The sequence below is a fragment of the Cupressus sempervirens genome, chromosome 3, assembly GCF_028749045.1.
Source record: "Cupressus sempervirens isolate cs-2001-9-10 chromosome 3, ASM2874904v1, whole genome shotgun sequence".
NCBI lineage: Eukaryota > Viridiplantae > Streptophyta > Pinopsida > Cupressales > Cupressaceae > Cupressus > Cupressus sempervirens.
Window position 1 is genome coordinate 43,268,423 of NC_143120.1, and position 16,844 is coordinate 43,285,266.

The window sequence follows — 16,844 nt, forward strand, 5'->3', positions numbered from 1 at the left end:
AATATTACTCCAAACCTTGCCAGATTTCTTACCCTTTTCTAACTCAATGCCAAGATACTTACATGGGAATGAACCTTTGTTATATCCCATGATATGACATATCTGGTTTTCCACTTCAACATCCATGTTGATGAAAAATATCTCTGATTTTGATTCATTACCTTTCTGGTTGGAGGCATTCATGCATAGTTCTATTATAGATTTTAATTTGATTGCCTCTTTTTTGGAACTTTTAGTTGGCAAAATCGTATCATCAACATATTGTTGATGGGTAATGTTAGGGATATTACCGGTGATAGTTATACCTTTGATTTCTTTTCTATTATATGCCTCAGTTATAGCTCTCCTAAAGGCTTCAACCATAATAGTACACAAGAAAGGTGATAAAGGATCACCTTGCCTTATACCCCTAGAGATCTCAAAGAAACCTTCAGGAGATCCATTGGCAAGGATCAAAATCTTAGTAGATGAGATGCAATTGAAAATGAGATTGATCCACTGATGTGAGAAGCCAAAGGCTTCCAAAGTCTTGCAGAGAAACCTCTAGTCAACCATGTTGTGGGCTTTTTGGATGTCAAGTTTCATAAACATAAAAGCCTCTTTGTTCTTTTGGGCCAAGTGAATCATCTCTTGAATGATTTGAATTCCATCCATAATAGATTTTCCTAGAAAAAAACCTGTTTGTTCTTCAGAGATAATCTTTGGAAGAATTAATTTGAGTCTATTTGCTCACGGTATTATATAATGCTATAGGCCTAAAATCTCCTGGGCCCTCAGGCTCTAACTTTTTGGGAATCAAAGTAAGAAAGGAATAATTAATTTCAGATAACAAAGATCCACCTTTCCTTGATGCTTCAATAGCCTCTCATAGATCTGTACCAATGATATCCCAACATTTTTGGTAAAAAAGGCTTGGAATCCGTCCGGACCTGGTGATTTTTCTGGATTCATGTTGAAGACTACCACCCTAATTTCTTCTAGAGTTATTGGTTTATTTAGAGCTTTATTGTCCTCCATAGTGATTAGTTTGGGAATTACCTCAAGCAATTTAGTTTGTGCTGCTCTATTAGTCCCTTCATAATTATTTAGTGTTTTTTGAAAATGTGTCACTAAATTTTTTGCAATTTTAGTTGGTTTATTAGTTATGATACACTCATGGTTCCTGATGGTTCCTATTTTACTTCTAGCTCTATTATAAAGAGTCGAGTTATGAAAATATTTGGTGTTTCGATCACCCTCTTCTAACCATCTTTCTTAAGACTTTTGTCTCCAAAAGATTTCTTCTTTGGACAAATGTCTTCTTGTTTAGCAAGTAGTTTTTTTTCTAATAGGTAGCTATCATTATTCATACCATTCTTAATAACTTCTATATTTAATTTGTCTTCGATATCCAATTTATCTTTGAAAATGTTATTGAAATGTTCTTTGTTCCATTTGAGAATCTTTTCCTTGAGCAGCTTTAATTTGGACATAAAAATAAACATTCTAGATCCTTCAAAGTTACCTTGTGACCACCATTCTTTGATATTACTTAAAAATCTAGAATCTTAAAACCACATTTTTTTGCATTTGAATGAATTCCTAACAGGTTTATGAGGTTCAGAAAGTTCAAATCTGATTGGAAAATGATCAGATCCAACGATTGGTAGAATTGCAGATTGGATATTAAGATTAAAAACTTCTAAATTTCCTTTGATAAAAAACATGTCTAATTTTTCAGTGATATGCGCAAAATATTTTCATTTATTATTCCATGTGAAATTTCCATTATTGAGTGGAATGTCAATCAAACTATGGGATTCACACCATTTTAAAAAGTCTTTAGATGATTGAGAGATTTGTTGAAGTCCCCCTATTTTTTCACTCAAGTTTAAAATGGTGTTGAAGTCACCTCCTAGTATAACCAAACTATTCTAATAATCTAACAAGAATCGACTGATATCCTCCCAAACTAATTTTTTTTTTGTATTGCTGATTAGACCATAGATGTTAATCAAAATGAAGTTAAGGTTAGATCTCAAGCTTTTAACCAAAGAACTGATCCAATTATTATTTAATCTTATTATATCTAAAATAACTCTCCTATGGTTCCATATAACTCTTAAGCCCCCAAAAGCACCTACTAATTCTTGCAGAGTGATACTCCAATTACCTAAACTTTTACCTAAAATAACTCCTTCTGACTTATTTAATTTAGTTTCTTGTAATAGGATAATTTTAGAATCAAATAATTTTAAATTTTGTTTTAATATTTTTTTTTGCTAGGAGCATTTAAACCCCTAGCATTCCAAGTTGTGATCTTCATAGCTCCTTGGGAAGGCTCTTCCCCTTCCCTATGTTAAAAAGTTGACTTATCTTTTGCTGTTCTTGAACTTTACCATCTGCTTCTTTGAGCTCCTTGAGGGATTTCCTTCCTCTTCTGGATTTAATCTTACCACAATTAGGAGATTTGATTCCTTCTTGATTCTTAATTATACCAAGCTGATCCAAATTCTCTTGTCCACTTTTAACTATCTCAAACTGATTATTACCTTTGATTTCTTTTTCATCATTACCTAGCTCTTGTATCATCTATTCTGCAATTCTGTCCTCTGCCTCATAAAGCCTGTTGTTTGTCATAGTTTCTTTGTTTGTCTTATTTTCTTCTTCAAAGGAAAGAAGATCCTTTCTAAGATCTTCAAAAGTATAGTTGTCTCCTCCCAGCTGTAATACTTGTTGTAAAAGTTCTTCTTTTTGTAAAGTACTATTTTTATCTTCATTTTCAAAATTGAAAACCTAAATCAATTCCTCTAAAAGCCTTTCTATGTTATCCTTCTCTTCCTTCTTTAAAACTTCTGTTTCTAATTCTTCATTGTCCTCTATTTCCTAATTTATAAAATCTTTGAATTCTTGTATAGGTATCTCCTTAGACCTGCTAACTTCAGATGTACTTGTGTTTGTCTTGTTTTCACTGAACTCACTTTTAGGAGAGGGAGTCTGCCAAAATTTGGATAGTCTCTTCGGACTTACTTTTTTTGATGCTAAAGTAACCCGGGGAGGATCTTCAATCAACTGCCTTTGTTGAAGCTTCTCCAAATAGGAATGAATGTTCCAAATCATCTGTACTTTTAAATGAGCATGTTGGATTCTCGGTATCTGCCATATTGGTCTCTAAAGGGTTCTTTTTCCTATTTCTGACTTCATAACAACTTTCCTTTCCTTTTCTATTTTTTTACTATGAACAATTATGCTCTGTAGTTTGACTTTTTTCATCTAAGTTGGAAGATTTTTCCATGCTGTGAATGGTATTATCCTCCTCTAGTAGTTATGAGTGGATCAACTTGTCTCTGCTCTCATTTTTTTTGTTGACCAATTCTGGTTGATGGTTCCCATAGTTTTTCTCTATTAATATAGTGGTTTTCTATTGCTGGAATTTTTGGAATTTGGGGTTATCACTGTTCCCTGCTTTGATCTTATTTGTTTTTGCTTCCCTTGTGTTATTTGGTGTATCCTTTGCATCCTTTAAAATGACATCCTTAGCTTCATTTTCTTCCTGCAACATTCTTAGATGTCTAATTCTAATCATAGCGTGAGATTCAAATAGATATGATGTTTTTTCCAGTATTCTGAATGAAGACTTCCGTTCATCATCTAATCTAATAATCTCTGTGATCCTACCCTCATATTTTTGAACTTTTAGTGTATATGTCGATCTGTTGGTAATAATTTTAATTGGTTTAAGATTTAGTTTATTTACCTCGCTCTTGATTAAGAGTTTTATATTGTTACATCTTTCAAAAGAGGCATCTAAGCTGATCAAGTCTCTCATAACCCTACCTATCCTTTTTAATGATGTCTATATGATTCAGCTTTGGGGTAATGAGTTAATGGAGAACCAAGTTGGAATAACTAAATTAAGATTATCCTCGCTACAAATTGGTGCCCAGTCAAAAAACTTAACCACATACCCTTTAAAGAAACATTCTGATTCCGATAGAAATTCCTTTTTAACATCCTTTTTACTATAATGAATAAAAACCAATCTATTAGTGTAATGAGAAATACTTACCTGATAGCCCCAAAAATCCTCCAGCCAATCAATTAGATTATGAAGCTCTATTTTAGGGCCATTCCAGAATGTGAACAAGCCAACCTCTTGACATTCCTGCCAGTAGTCTTCACTATCTCAGTTGCTGATAATTAAAATCTGATCATCATGTTCTGAGTGAGGGTGTTGGATGGAATGAGGGTTCAAAGAGATGGACTGAGAGGAAGGAGAGAATCGGGGCGATCTGCAATGTGGAGGGGTATATATGTTTGGAGAAAATGAAATTAAGGGTTTTTGAAAATGGGTAGGTTAGTCTAAAGAAGGTTTAAAGGCGAAACCCTTCTGCTAAATGAAAATGGGGTTGAGATTGGTACCCATGTATTTTGTAGAATCAAAGATGAAGATCTGTTTGTCTAGGCTACTAGTTGAATGACTTAGGGGGCACTCTATACTCGGATTCATAAGGGATGAGGTTTCTCAATTAGGGTTGTGACCATGATCTATTCTTTGCTCCTGATCCTGCAAACTAGATAATGGAGCAGAACAATTGGATGTTTTAAGCACATATGAAGAATCTGCTTGACGACATTCAACTGAGAGATTTTGCTCTTGTTCACTTCTGAATAAGAAATTGCTTGATCTGCATGCTAATGGAGGTTCTGGGCGCGAATTAGAAAACCCTTATTTTTTAGGGCATATACTTCTGTGAGAATAACGAAAAGTTGAATTCGTTTGGATATTTTTTGCATTTTTAGCCCTTCTGCTCTTAGGTTTGCTCGCCATTTTTTCGCGTAAAACTGAAAATAAGTACATTTTAAATAAACATTAGAAATTTTGATTATAAAAAATTATGTTTTGTTATTTTATTATAATAATTTATTTATTTTGGATGAACAGATGTGTTAGATTATATTAATGATCTTAATGCATATATTTATAAAAGGGGCATTACACAAATTTTTCATATGACATTATATATCCAATCATAAGAGATCAAAATGATTTATTTCAATTGATTTATAACAACTTAAATTTATATATTTAAAATTGTTTTACCATATGTTTAAAAATCTTTTCTATTTATTTGACAATTCTTATAATGACAATATTTATAAACAAGTATACATTGTAATGAAATAACGTGTAAGATGAAAGAATTGTTGAAATAGGGAAATTGAATATTATAATAATTAATTGATATAGTAAATGAAAAATAATAAGATAGATATATTGTAAAATTATTATTATTTTTCAATTATGTATTATGTTATATTTTACTATTGTAAAGTCTCTTTATATTAACTTTTATATGTTGCTTTAATTTTTAGAGATAGTAGATAGTAAGTATTTAAATTGAACTAATCTATTTTTAACATAAAAGATAATTAATTAATAGCAATTATATAGCAATCATAATGAATCTATAAATAATTTAATCAAAATAGAAATATTAATATTAATAAAACTTAATAAATAGGGGAAGCTTACCAGATGAAATGAATCAATTCTCAAATATTATATTAGAATAATAAATTAAAATATTTTAGATTAACTGAAAAATAATTCATTATTATTGATTAATTGATGTTAAACTAATTTACTAATTATACAAAATGAAATAATAGTATTAGTCTACAATAACAAAAGAATTATCATACAAAAACTTAAAATACTGTGATGTGAATATCAGGATTTAACTGTGTGATTTTTGAGTCAAACTCGATGACCCATGTTTCATGAGTAGTGATTCAACATGAATCCATCTCTCATGAGAATAAATGGAACACTTAGCACTCATTGGATCTAGGTGATGCTCACAGGGGTGAAGCACCGGGACTTCCCGGGAGGTCACCCATCCCAGTACTACTCCAGCCTGAGCGCGCTTAACTACGGAGTTTCCTCCACAGTTAAACCCAAAGCTTGCAACCCCATTTGCAAAACCTTCACCAAGTGTTGTGCCTTATGAACCATTCATTAGAAAGCCCCTTAAGCTCATCAATTGATAAGTAGGAGATGATTTCCACAGCTAGTCAAATTGTGATGTGAATATCAGGATTTAACTGTGTGATTTTTGAGTCAAACTCGATGAAGGTTTTGCAAATGGGGTTGCAAGCTTTGGGTTTAACTGTGGAGGAAACTCCGTAGTTAAGCGCGCTCAGGCTGGAGTAGTACTGGGATGGGTGACCTCCCGGGAAGTCCCGATGCTTCACCCCTGTGAGCATCACCTAGATCCAATGAGTGCTAAGTGTTCCATTTATTCTCATGAGAGATGGATTCATGTTGAATCACTACTCATGAAACATGGGTCATCGAGTTTGACTCAAAAATCACACAGTTAAATCCTGATATTCACATCACAATTTGACTAGCTGTGGAAATCATCTCCTACTTATCAACTTAAAATACATCAAGTATCATTTAAGATTATCATTTTATTATAATTTGAATATCAATAGTTCAACAAAATTATTAGCACCCATCACAATAATTAAAATATATTAATTTAATTTCTATTAAATATTAATTACATTTCAAAATTGGTGGCTGCCATTAGTTGGCATTATTTTAACATGATATTTAAAACGATTAGTCAAAAACACGAAGAGAACTCTCCCAGAAGCAGCCCGCTTTGACCCGTAAGAACAATCAAATGTGATGGACACTAATATGTTCCACGAAGGTGCAACAATCTGTTCAGACATTTCATTTGATATATTAAAATTCTTCCTCATTCTGAAATATTATCTTGTTAGATGATTTGAGGAGCATGGAGAAAAACCAAGAAAATGAATCTGTTTGCAGCAGAGTGCCACATCTGGTTTCAGAATTTGTAGATTCCTTTGTCGATTTCATAATTGGCGGGCAATTTTTACCATCGAACTCAACACCACCAGACAATAAGAATAGTAGTAACGCAACAGAAGTAGTCACAAGAATCCCCTCTGTCGATCGTTTGATTGCAATTGGGGATATTCATGGAGACCTCCAGAAGGCCAAGGAATCCCTCAAAGTGGCCCAAGTTATGGATGACAATGACAACTGGATCGGAGGCAACACAACGGTGGTTCAGGTGGGTTTTTTTTTTCTGACAGGGCAGTTTTATTTGCTTTTCTCTGTTTAGGTCAATCTTCTAATTTTGAATTCCTAGGAAAAATAGTTTGAAGAATTTTTTAACAATTTATGATCGATCATTCCATTTTTGGGCCGTGTGTAATGTGGAATTGGAGATCCTTACATGAATATTTTTCAAAATCCTATTTCCTATGGTTCAGGTTGGGGATCTTCTCGACAGGGGAGGAGAAGAGCTCAAGGTCATTTATCTACTCGAAAAACTGAGAATTCAGGCAGAGAGATCAGGTGGAGGATTTATTATAATGAATGGGAATCACGAGATCATGAACATGGAAGGAGATTACAGGTTTGTAACCTAATTCCTAATTCCACAGGTCTCATTATGTGTGTATGATTTAACTCATAATCTCTGCTTCTCTGGGTCATGAATCTGTGACTAATAACTATCGATTAGGGTTTTGGACATAGAATTTCAGGTTTATGGCTTAACATCCCTAATTATGTGGCTGGGTAGAATAGCTTTTTATTTTCTTATTTTTCTGTTTTGTCTGCAACTTTATTAAATTGAAAGGAGTTTATCTGTTTTTTTAATTTAATTAACTGTATAGTTTTTTAAGTCACATTAATTGATGGTAATGGTTTAAACAAATTCTTTTTTATGAAAATAAATAATTCACTTAGTACCCATGCATGTGGGTAATGTTCACAGGGTGACTTTAGGGCTTCTCAGGAGATAATGTTCACAGGGGTGAATTTAGGGCTTCTCCGGAGATTGCTATAACAATACTCTTACTCCAACTTCACCGTGTTTAATTGTGAAGTTTTCCCAAGGGTAAACCCCCTTCACTAACTACTACATTTATTAAATGAGCCTGACCAGAATCAAAACACAATGGTTATTGTTAATTCCCCTACTCATAGTCCTTTCTTTGTAGTTTGGTAGATTTTCTATTTTATACTTCTACCTCAGTAACTGTGCAAGGATATCTTAGGTATGTGACTCAAGAAGGATTGGAGGAATTCAAAAACTGGGCGCATTGGTATACAATTGGAAATAGTATGAAAAGTCTCTGTAAAGGTCTGGAAGTGCAGAAGGATATTTTTGAAGAGATACCTACAGTTTTTCCGCCCGAATGGAGGGCAAGAATGGCAGCTCTGAGGCCCGGAGGACCAATTTCAGGTAGGTTTCAATGCAATTGGCTATTTGCTGGAAATGTTGATGATCAGAAAACTAGATTAACCTACCATTTAAAAAATTCATCAGCCCGAACTCTAAATTTCTAGAGTTATTTAGTTTAGCAAAATTTGTTCTCATTAGATCAGCCAGAGATTTCAGTTGGGCTGAGAAGAGATTTTTCCATAACGGCAAAATTTCAACAGTTAAATAAAACATTGAAATGTTAAACTGTGAAAGTTATCAGACACACCAAAGCTTGTAGTTGTTGGATTCTTTGAACTTGCGATAGCCTTTTGTTTCACCAAAATTCATAAATAGTTTATCCAATGTAGAAAATTATTAGCCCTCTACTCTAAATCATATGCTACTGGATTTACTTGAGCTATAGTCAATGGATTCCCCAAAGCTTAAGAATTTGCTATTTGCAAAATAAAAATGAAAAAAACAAAGAAAAAACTTCAGCTAGCAAATATTCATTAACAATCAGCAAACCGGAAAATGAATGGCTCTGCCAGAAATTTTACTTATTGTATGCATCAGAATTCACTCTTGGCGAGGTTTTCACACAATTTGCAGAGAACAGATCACCCAGCAAGCAATCTTTCCAAAAACCAAGTGTCCTTAGTTCCAAACTCTAAACCCTAATGCTACCCAATTCATCTGCCAATTCATCTATCAGAACTTGTAGCTATTAGGGGAAGAGATGTAGTAGTCGTTTAGGCTAACTTCATATACACAGATCTGCTAAATGATAAGTTGAATTATGTCAATTTGTTCGGTGTACACTGTAGGTGACTCAAGAGTTTAAAGCTAAGGTTTTAGATTGCCATATCTACAAATCTCTTTGTAGAGGCTGTAGAGTGTAAAGTGGTCAAAAAGTGTCATTTTAAAACACTAGAAATACCAGCTTACCCAAAAAACAATACTTTTGGCACAAATGGACCAATCAACAACCAAGAAAGTTTAAAAATGATCAACTATTAGTACATGTGTGATTGACTATTAATACATGTGTTATTGAATATTGATACATGTATTATCATTTGTGAAAGCATTTTAAAAATTACAGCGTTGATACTTTGTTTTGCAGCTCGGTTTCTGAGTAACCATCCCACAGTTGTTGTGGTTGGGGGATCTGTTTTTGCTCATGGGGGCCTTCTTCCCGCACACGTGTTCCATGGATTGGAGAGAATGAATGAGGAGGTGAGAGATTGGATCATGGGAGAAAAGGGCAACAGGGGCCCCACTTTTCTTCATGGCAGAGATGCTGTTGTGTGGCTGAGGAAGTATTCAGATGAATCTTGTAAAGGGGAGGAGTGCAATTGCACTCTTTTGAATCACGCATTGGCTTCCATTCCTGGAGCGAGGAGAATGATTGTGGGTCACACCATTCAGACAACGGGTGTAAATGGTGCTTGTGGGAATCGAGTTATTCGTATAGATGTAGGGATGTCCAGAGGTTGTGATAATGGAAATCCAGAAGTCTTGGAGATCAAGAATGACAAGGATCTCAGAGTTCTCACTGCCAATCCTGTCTACAAAGCCAAACAAGAAGCAGTGGGTGTCAAAAACGAGAAGCGGGGACTGGGAATTCTTCTGTCCGATGAAGGAAGCAGAGAGATTGAAGTAAGGGCGTAGCTCAGTAGCTTGATGCCTTTGAAACTATTTTGCAGATGCCTTTCGCAGTGCAGGAGAAGCCATTGTTGTACCAAAAATGGTGAAAATATGACCGGTCCTGCTCAAATTCTCCTGAATATATAGATTTTAATTTCCAGGAAAAAGACAGACTGTAGGCTTTTGAGCTTCCTAATGAGGCTTGATTTTCTTGTAACATTTTTGTTTAGCAATTCATTACTGATATCAGATTTTCCAAATCTATAATTTTGATTCTGTTGTTTTTAAATCATATAATTATTTATATGAAAAGTATGAAAAGACCTCTGTCTCACATAATCTAAACCTATTTAGACTTCAGTTTTCCATAATCTATAATCTTGATTACTTCTGTGTCTAGTTTAGACTACGCTATGTCAAATTTTAATGGAAAAAATATTTTCTCAAATGAGATGTCAATATTTTTTCAATTGCTGATATACACTGTACATAATTCATGTTTCTTGAAAAATGTCTACACTGCAAAGCGGATGCAAAAGCAGATCGCTGCGCCTACGCCATTTCCTTTATTTATGAAGTAACATGGAATGTACAGTTTATGTTAAAAAATATTTACCTTGGATATTATGGCTGCTACTCAATTGTGTACTAATTGTTTTTATTATTATTACTATTATTTAGGAAAACACATATTTTTAATTAATCACAATCTTGAAATAAATATAAAGGAATTGGAAGTTTGATAATCATTACATTGTTTTGTCTTTGTGTTATCAAGAGGATGATGCAAATTTAAATTTCCCTGGAGTGTTCATTCCATTATTCAATATTTTTTGTATGTGCAACTTAGTATTGATATCTTGTTTGTGTAAAAGATTTTCTATTTATGAAGTAACATAGAATATGCAGTTTCTTTTAATTTTTTTAAATTACTTTAAATATTATGATTGTTGCCTAACTGTGTACTAATTTTTATATTATATTCATCAGAGTAACGAGAATCGCCATAAAATCGCTTGAATCGGCGATTAGATTCAGCAATGGCGATTTTTTTGGAGTCGAAAATCGCCATTGCCGATTTCTTCAAGTGAATCGCCTGAATCGCCGATTCAGGCGATTCAGGCAAAAAATCGCATGAATCGCCTAGAAAAATCGGCAAGAATCGCCCGCGGCCAATAAAGTATAGAGTTGTAAAATTTTAAAAAATTGCTTGATTTTTTTACTTTGTTTTTGACCATTTCTCTTTGTTATAACCCTAAAGGGCCTTCTATTTATTTAACATGAGTAGAAGAGAGGAAAAGTGAGAGAGAAGAAGAGAAAAGAAAAGCCATAGGTTTCTAACCGGCAAGAAGAAAGAGCACAAAAGAGATCAGCAATCCATTTGGGGAGGCCATCAATTGCATTGGGAGCATTAGGGAGCCAATCTCAACACTCCTCAACTCATTTGCAAGAGGTAAGTGCTCTTTTTTTTTTTGCATGTTAGTGTATTATGCATTTTTTGTTAAATTTTTATAGTTTTCAAGATTTTTAGTTTAGATCTTGAATGTTCTTTATTTTTACTAAGTTGCAAACTAGGGTTTGTTGTTTTGTAGCTTTTATTAGCTTCAAACTTTGATATTTTACATATAAATTTTTATTGCAGCAGCCTTTGCTTTCATTTTTTGCAAATTCGCAATGGGTAGAAAAGATGAATGTTGGAAATATAACGAAGAGTTTCCTGGAAGAACCAAATATCAAACAAAATGTATTTTTTGTAAAGAAAAAATAACTTCTGGGGGTATTTATAGATTGAAATACCACATTGCTGCTATACCTGGACACGATGTTACAATTTGCACTCACCAAACTCCTGAGGCAAAACGCACTTGCTTAATGGCATTAGAAAAAATTGAAAAAGACAAAGCCAATAGGAAAATGCAACTTGAAGGGTTAAGGGGTATTGGCTCCCATGTTCCCGCATCCGCATCTGCAGCCGCATCCACATCTGCATCTGCATCAGCTTCTGCATCTGTAGGTTGTGTTGGAGAGGGTTCTTCTAGGCCTCCTTTTTATCCTAGTTCTTCTGCTCGTGCTGGTGCTAGTTGGTCACATACTGAGACAGAGTCCCACACCAACCTATTGCAGCCTAGAGTGCGGAAAAACAGAATGGATAGTTACTTTGTGCCCCGCACTACTCCTGGTTCCCAACCCACGCTTGAGGGCATGGGTTTGAACAAGGAAATTCATGATGCTGCCAGAAAGGAGATATGCAAATTTTGGTACTTTTGCAACATTCCATTTATTGCAGCCAGGTAATTGATTCTTTTTTCGTTGTTTTCTTTAAAGTTAAAATTAAAAGTAAAAGTAAAACTTTAATTATATTTACTTGTTTTATAATTTGAGTCTTTGACATCTAAATTTTTATTTGTGACAGGGCTCCTTATTGGCAGAACATGATAGACGCGGTTGCTATTTGTGGTCCGAGGTTTAAAGCCCCAACTGAGGCTGAGTTGAGCGGATACCTCTTGGATGAGATGGTAGAGGACATGAGGGCTGAGCTCGAGGAGAACCGAAAGGAGTGGATTGCAAAGGGTTGCACCATCATGACTGATGGTTGGACAGATAGGAGGAATAGAACACTCCTCAATTTTCTTGTATCCTGTGGAGGTAATTGATCATTCTACTTTCCTACATACATAATTGTAAATTTTGATTTGTTGAATGCTAATTTGTTGATGATCCATTTAATTTTAATATTCTAATTCGTTGTTTTGTTACTTGTAGGATATACCATGTTCATCAAATCCATTGATGCTTCCGCACATGTAAAAAATGCCACATACTTATGTGAGGCTATTGAGGAAGTCATAGCAGAGGTGGGAGAACAAAATGTGATCCAGGTGGTGACGGATAATGCAGCAAGTTATGTTGCTGCAGGTAAACTTTTAACTTTTCAAGTTTTGAAAATAAATTTATTTGAATTTTGAAATTTGAATTTCTAATTGACTTAAAATTGTTGTAGGTAAACTTTTGATGGAGAGGCACCCCACCATATTTTGGTCCCCTTGTGCGGCACATTGCATTGACCTCATGTTGGAGGAAATTGGCAAACTTGAGTTTGTCAAGTCATGTGTGGAAAGGGCAAAAAACATATGCAAATTCATTTATAATCATTCATTTGTCCTTAGCACAATGAGGAAGTACACAGAAGGAAAAGAGTTAGCTCGCCCAGGTATCACGAGGTTTGCCTCGAATTTCATCACCTTGCAGTCCCTGTTGACATCAAGGGATGAATTGAGGAGCATGTTTGTTGGGCGGGAGTGGATTTCCTCTTCCTATGCTACGACCACTGTAGGGATAGATGTGGCGGATTGCATATTTGATGAGGATGGTTTTTGGAAACCCGCTAGAGAAATCCTGCAGGTAAATTTATTGCAATTTAACATTTAGTATTTTACTTTTACTTTAAGTTATATTATTTTATATTTAAGTTTTGACTCAAGTTTTTTGTTTTACTTTATATGTAGGTCACTGAGCCCCTTGTAGCTTTGCTACGAACTGCTGATGGGGAGAAGCCCTCTATGGGCTACATTTATGAGGGCATGGATAGGGCCAAGGAGGCCATCAGAGCCCAATATGCAGGAGTGCAGGAGAGGTATGGCTCTATTTGGGACATCATCGATAGGAGATGGCAGAATCAGCTCCATCGACCCATCCATGCAGCAGCTTACTTTCTGAATCCGGCATATTGTTTCCGTCCTGAGTTCAAGGCGGATGCGGAGGTTCTCGCTGGCTTATACACAGTGATTCAGAGGTTGAGTAGCGATGAAGATAGCGCTGCTGCGATTGTTGAGCTAGACCAGTTCAACAATAAAGAGGGGCCACTTTTCTCTAGCAGGATGGCCATAAATGCTCAGACAACACTACAGCCAGGTAAAAATTAAATAATATATTCAATGTTCATGAATCTAGATTCTAATCTTAAAGTTGATTATGTAATTTTAGAGTTAACTTGTAATTTGTAAATGAGACTAATTGTTTCTATTTTCAATTTTTCCCTTATTGCAGATAGATGGTGGCAAATGTTTGGGGCCACAACCCCAAAACTTCAAAAAATTGCCATTCGTATTCTGAGTCAGCCAAGCAGCGCTTCTGGATGTGAGCGCAGTTGGTCCATGTTCGAGCACATCCATTCGAAGAGGAGAAACAGGTTGACAGTGCAGAAGTTGAATGATATTGTCTTTGTTCATTACAACCTCCGTCTTAGGATCAGACAGATTTTGGGCACTGACTCCTCTCCGATCATTCTAGAGGAGATTGATCCAGAATCAGAGTGGCTCACAGAGGTTGTGGATCCAGTCTTCACTGAGGAAGACCGTGTGTGGGTTGACCAGGTGGATATAGAGGCTGAGGCAGCTAGAGCACGTTCTTCAGGCATTGGTAGACGCACACGTGCACGCACAAGCACAGGCCCTAGCGACGTTCATGAGCCCATCTTACATGCGGGAGATATGGCTCGGCAGTCCTCTAGGACCTACATTAGACGCCTTGCTACTAGGCAGACTGGATACTCAGAGGCTGAGGCTGAGGCTGCAGCCGAGCTTCAGGATGATGTTGAGGATGATGATGATGACTATGAGTCTGAGGCTTGAGCTGGAGCCTTGTTTTTATATTTTGTTTACAGATATTGATACTGAATCATTGATAGACATATGTTTCAAACTTTCATGGATCTTCATCTTAGATTCTTACATACATTTATGATTTGATGTCTTATGGATCATCTTACATACATTCTATGATTTAAATCATTGTGATCATTTGATTTCTATTTACTTCAACTAGCCTACAATTTACATTTTAGATAACATAGTTACATATGTGATGGATTTTATGTTCCATGTTTATGTATGTTAAGTTTTAACTTCTATTTGATGATGTTATAGTGTGTTTAAGTTATATTCAATAAAGGGTGCATGAAATAAGTTTTAAATTGTTAAAATCTTTAAATTTAAAGGGTTTTTTCAAATTTGCCGATTCATTGCCGATTCACGATTCGATTCGGCCTTGCCGATTTCGATCCGATTCCGATTCTTGTTACTTTGATATTCATAGAAAGTAATAGTGAATATAGATGTGCACATGTGTGTAACATCCCTCAAAGGCATAGATTTTCAACTAATCATGCAAGTCTTAATCATAATCTTGAAATAAATATAATGGAATTGGAAGTTTGTTAGTCATCCCATTATATATTTTCTTTGTCATAACAAGAGGATGATGCAAATTGAAATATGCCTTGAATGTCCATGACATAATTCGATATCATTGTATGTGACACTTAGTATTGATTGATCTTGTTTGTGCACGAACTACATTTTGATTCTATTGATAGGGAAATTATGTGGCCTACACAATATAATATTTTATAAACATGAGAGATGGAAGTCATCCTACATAGTCACTTCCTCAACTTATAATTACTAACTCCAAAACAAACTGAAGAGAAGAGAGTGAAAGATTTATGTTTCAACTATGATAGACAATAGTGTCAAGGATATATAAATGTATGGAAAAGAAATGATTTTCCATTGAAAGTCAAGTGAGGAAATAGAGGATAAAGAAGAGAAGAGAGTGAAAGATTTATGTTTCAACTATGATAGACAATAGTGTCAAGGATATATAAATGTATGGAAAAGAAATGATTTTCCATTGAAAGTCAAGTGAGGAAATAGAGGATAAAGAATAAATATTAGAGGAATTTACACAATTTTTGGAATAGCACCCACAAACTCTCACTGTGGCAGATCTCTTGAAAGAAGAGAGAATAACAACAATGAATGTCTTAGGAAGCACTCATAACTTAATTAACAATAAAATAAAAATGCATTACATTAACCATGAGCATTGAATTGATTGCACAATGTTTTCTATTCCCACGAGGCAATACATAATGTCAGGAGTACAATGGTTTCCTCCATAGGGGCAATCGAGAGGAAATTCTAGTAGCTCATTGGGGGAATGCTCCTTATACAGTGGCCAGGGTGCCACTTGATGTTGTTTTTGGAGATCATACACTTCCCCATGGCCATCGACGGGGCCACAACTCTTCAGCTCACCACTCCTACACCCACAGGTCGCAGCCTCCTCGTCACCCGCCCCGTGATGGTTTTGGAGGTCGCCGGTGCTCAGTTTCTCCTCCCCTGAGGCTTCTGGCTGGTCCCCAGTGGCTCCCCCTATTGCTCCTACTCTTGTGTGGCCTTCCTCCAATCTAGATCCTAAGTGGTCTTTCCCCTGGAGATCTCACCTCCCAGGTCGGAGGGAGATAAAGATACAGAGAAGAATGATGATGCTACTGATGGGTGGGCTCTTCCTCAACCTCCCACCAACCTCGCTGATGTATGAGGCCATGATGATCGTGAACCTCCACACTCGGCTGACACTGCTCTTGCAGCCTGAGGGTTGCTTTCACTATATTTTTTGATGAATAGTTAAGTGTCCGGCCTCTGGCCATTTGAACTCTCGTAGGGTGACCTTGTGTCCCTGGACCCCTTTTTTGTGAATATGTAACTTTATATTTAAATTAATAGAAAGAGACTATTCATCAAAAAAAAATCTAGTAGATGCTCATGGGATTGCACTTGAATAGTAGGATAGTTGAATAAAGAAGGTTGCATGCAAAATTCCCATAAATGGCAAGCTTTCATCAAAATCATAAGATACTTAATAGAGGAGTTGATGGGTTCATGATTTGATTGTTTTCGTTGGCATGATAATATAGACTAAAGATTCCATTAGTTTCCTGCCGTAGGCAAGAACTAATATGAGTGGTCCTTGAATAATTTATTTTCATCATCTTTATTGAAGGAAGGATGTCCTTGCCACTTACGAAGGAGCTTGAATTCCTAGACAAGTAAGGTGCAGATCCATTCCATGGAGTTCGGAGTGCATGTGTACCGTGCTTACAAAAGAAAA

At 35.5% G+C, this 16,844-nt stretch overlaps 2 protein-coding genes across 5 annotated transcripts; both read left to right on the plus strand.

Annotated features, from left to right (window-relative positions):
• The first annotated feature begins 6,632 nt into the window (after positions 1–6,632).
• On the plus strand, positions 6,633–10,150 carry LOC149564703 (shewanella-like protein phosphatase 2). Its single transcript, XM_089818250.1, has 4 exons — positions 6,633–7,097; positions 7,300–7,445; positions 8,092–8,279; positions 9,367–10,150. The coding sequence occupies exons 1-4, from the start codon at positions 6,795–6,797 to the stop codon at positions 9,912–9,914; spliced, it is 1,185 nt and encodes a 394-aa protein (XP_089674376.1). The 5' UTR covers positions 6,633–6,794; the 3' UTR covers positions 9,915–10,150.
• Positions 10,151–10,884: 734 nt separating this feature from the next.
• Positions 10,885–14,710, plus strand: LOC149564704 (uncharacterized). Of its 4 annotated transcripts, XM_089818254.1 has the most exons (8): positions 10,885–11,070; positions 11,179–11,343; positions 11,533–12,181; positions 12,304–12,536; positions 12,654–12,806; positions 12,892–13,292; positions 13,397–13,802; positions 13,938–14,710. In XM_089818254.1, exons 3-8 carry the CDS (start codon positions 11,565–11,567, stop codon positions 14,519–14,521), a joined length of 2,394 nt encoding a protein of 797 aa, XP_089674380.1. In that variant the 5' UTR covers positions 10,885–11,070; positions 11,179–11,343; positions 11,533–11,564; the 3' UTR covers positions 14,522–14,710. The 4 variants fall into 4 exon arrangements, with proteins under 4 accessions (XP_089674380.1, XP_089674377.1, XP_089674378.1 ...); XM_089818251.1 differs by lacking the exon at positions 10,885–11,070 and having other exon boundaries at positions 11,080–11,343; XM_089818252.1 differs by lacking the exon at positions 10,885–11,070 and having other exon boundaries at positions 11,080–11,343; positions 11,536–12,181.
• Positions 14,711–16,844: the final 2,134 nt, after the last annotated feature.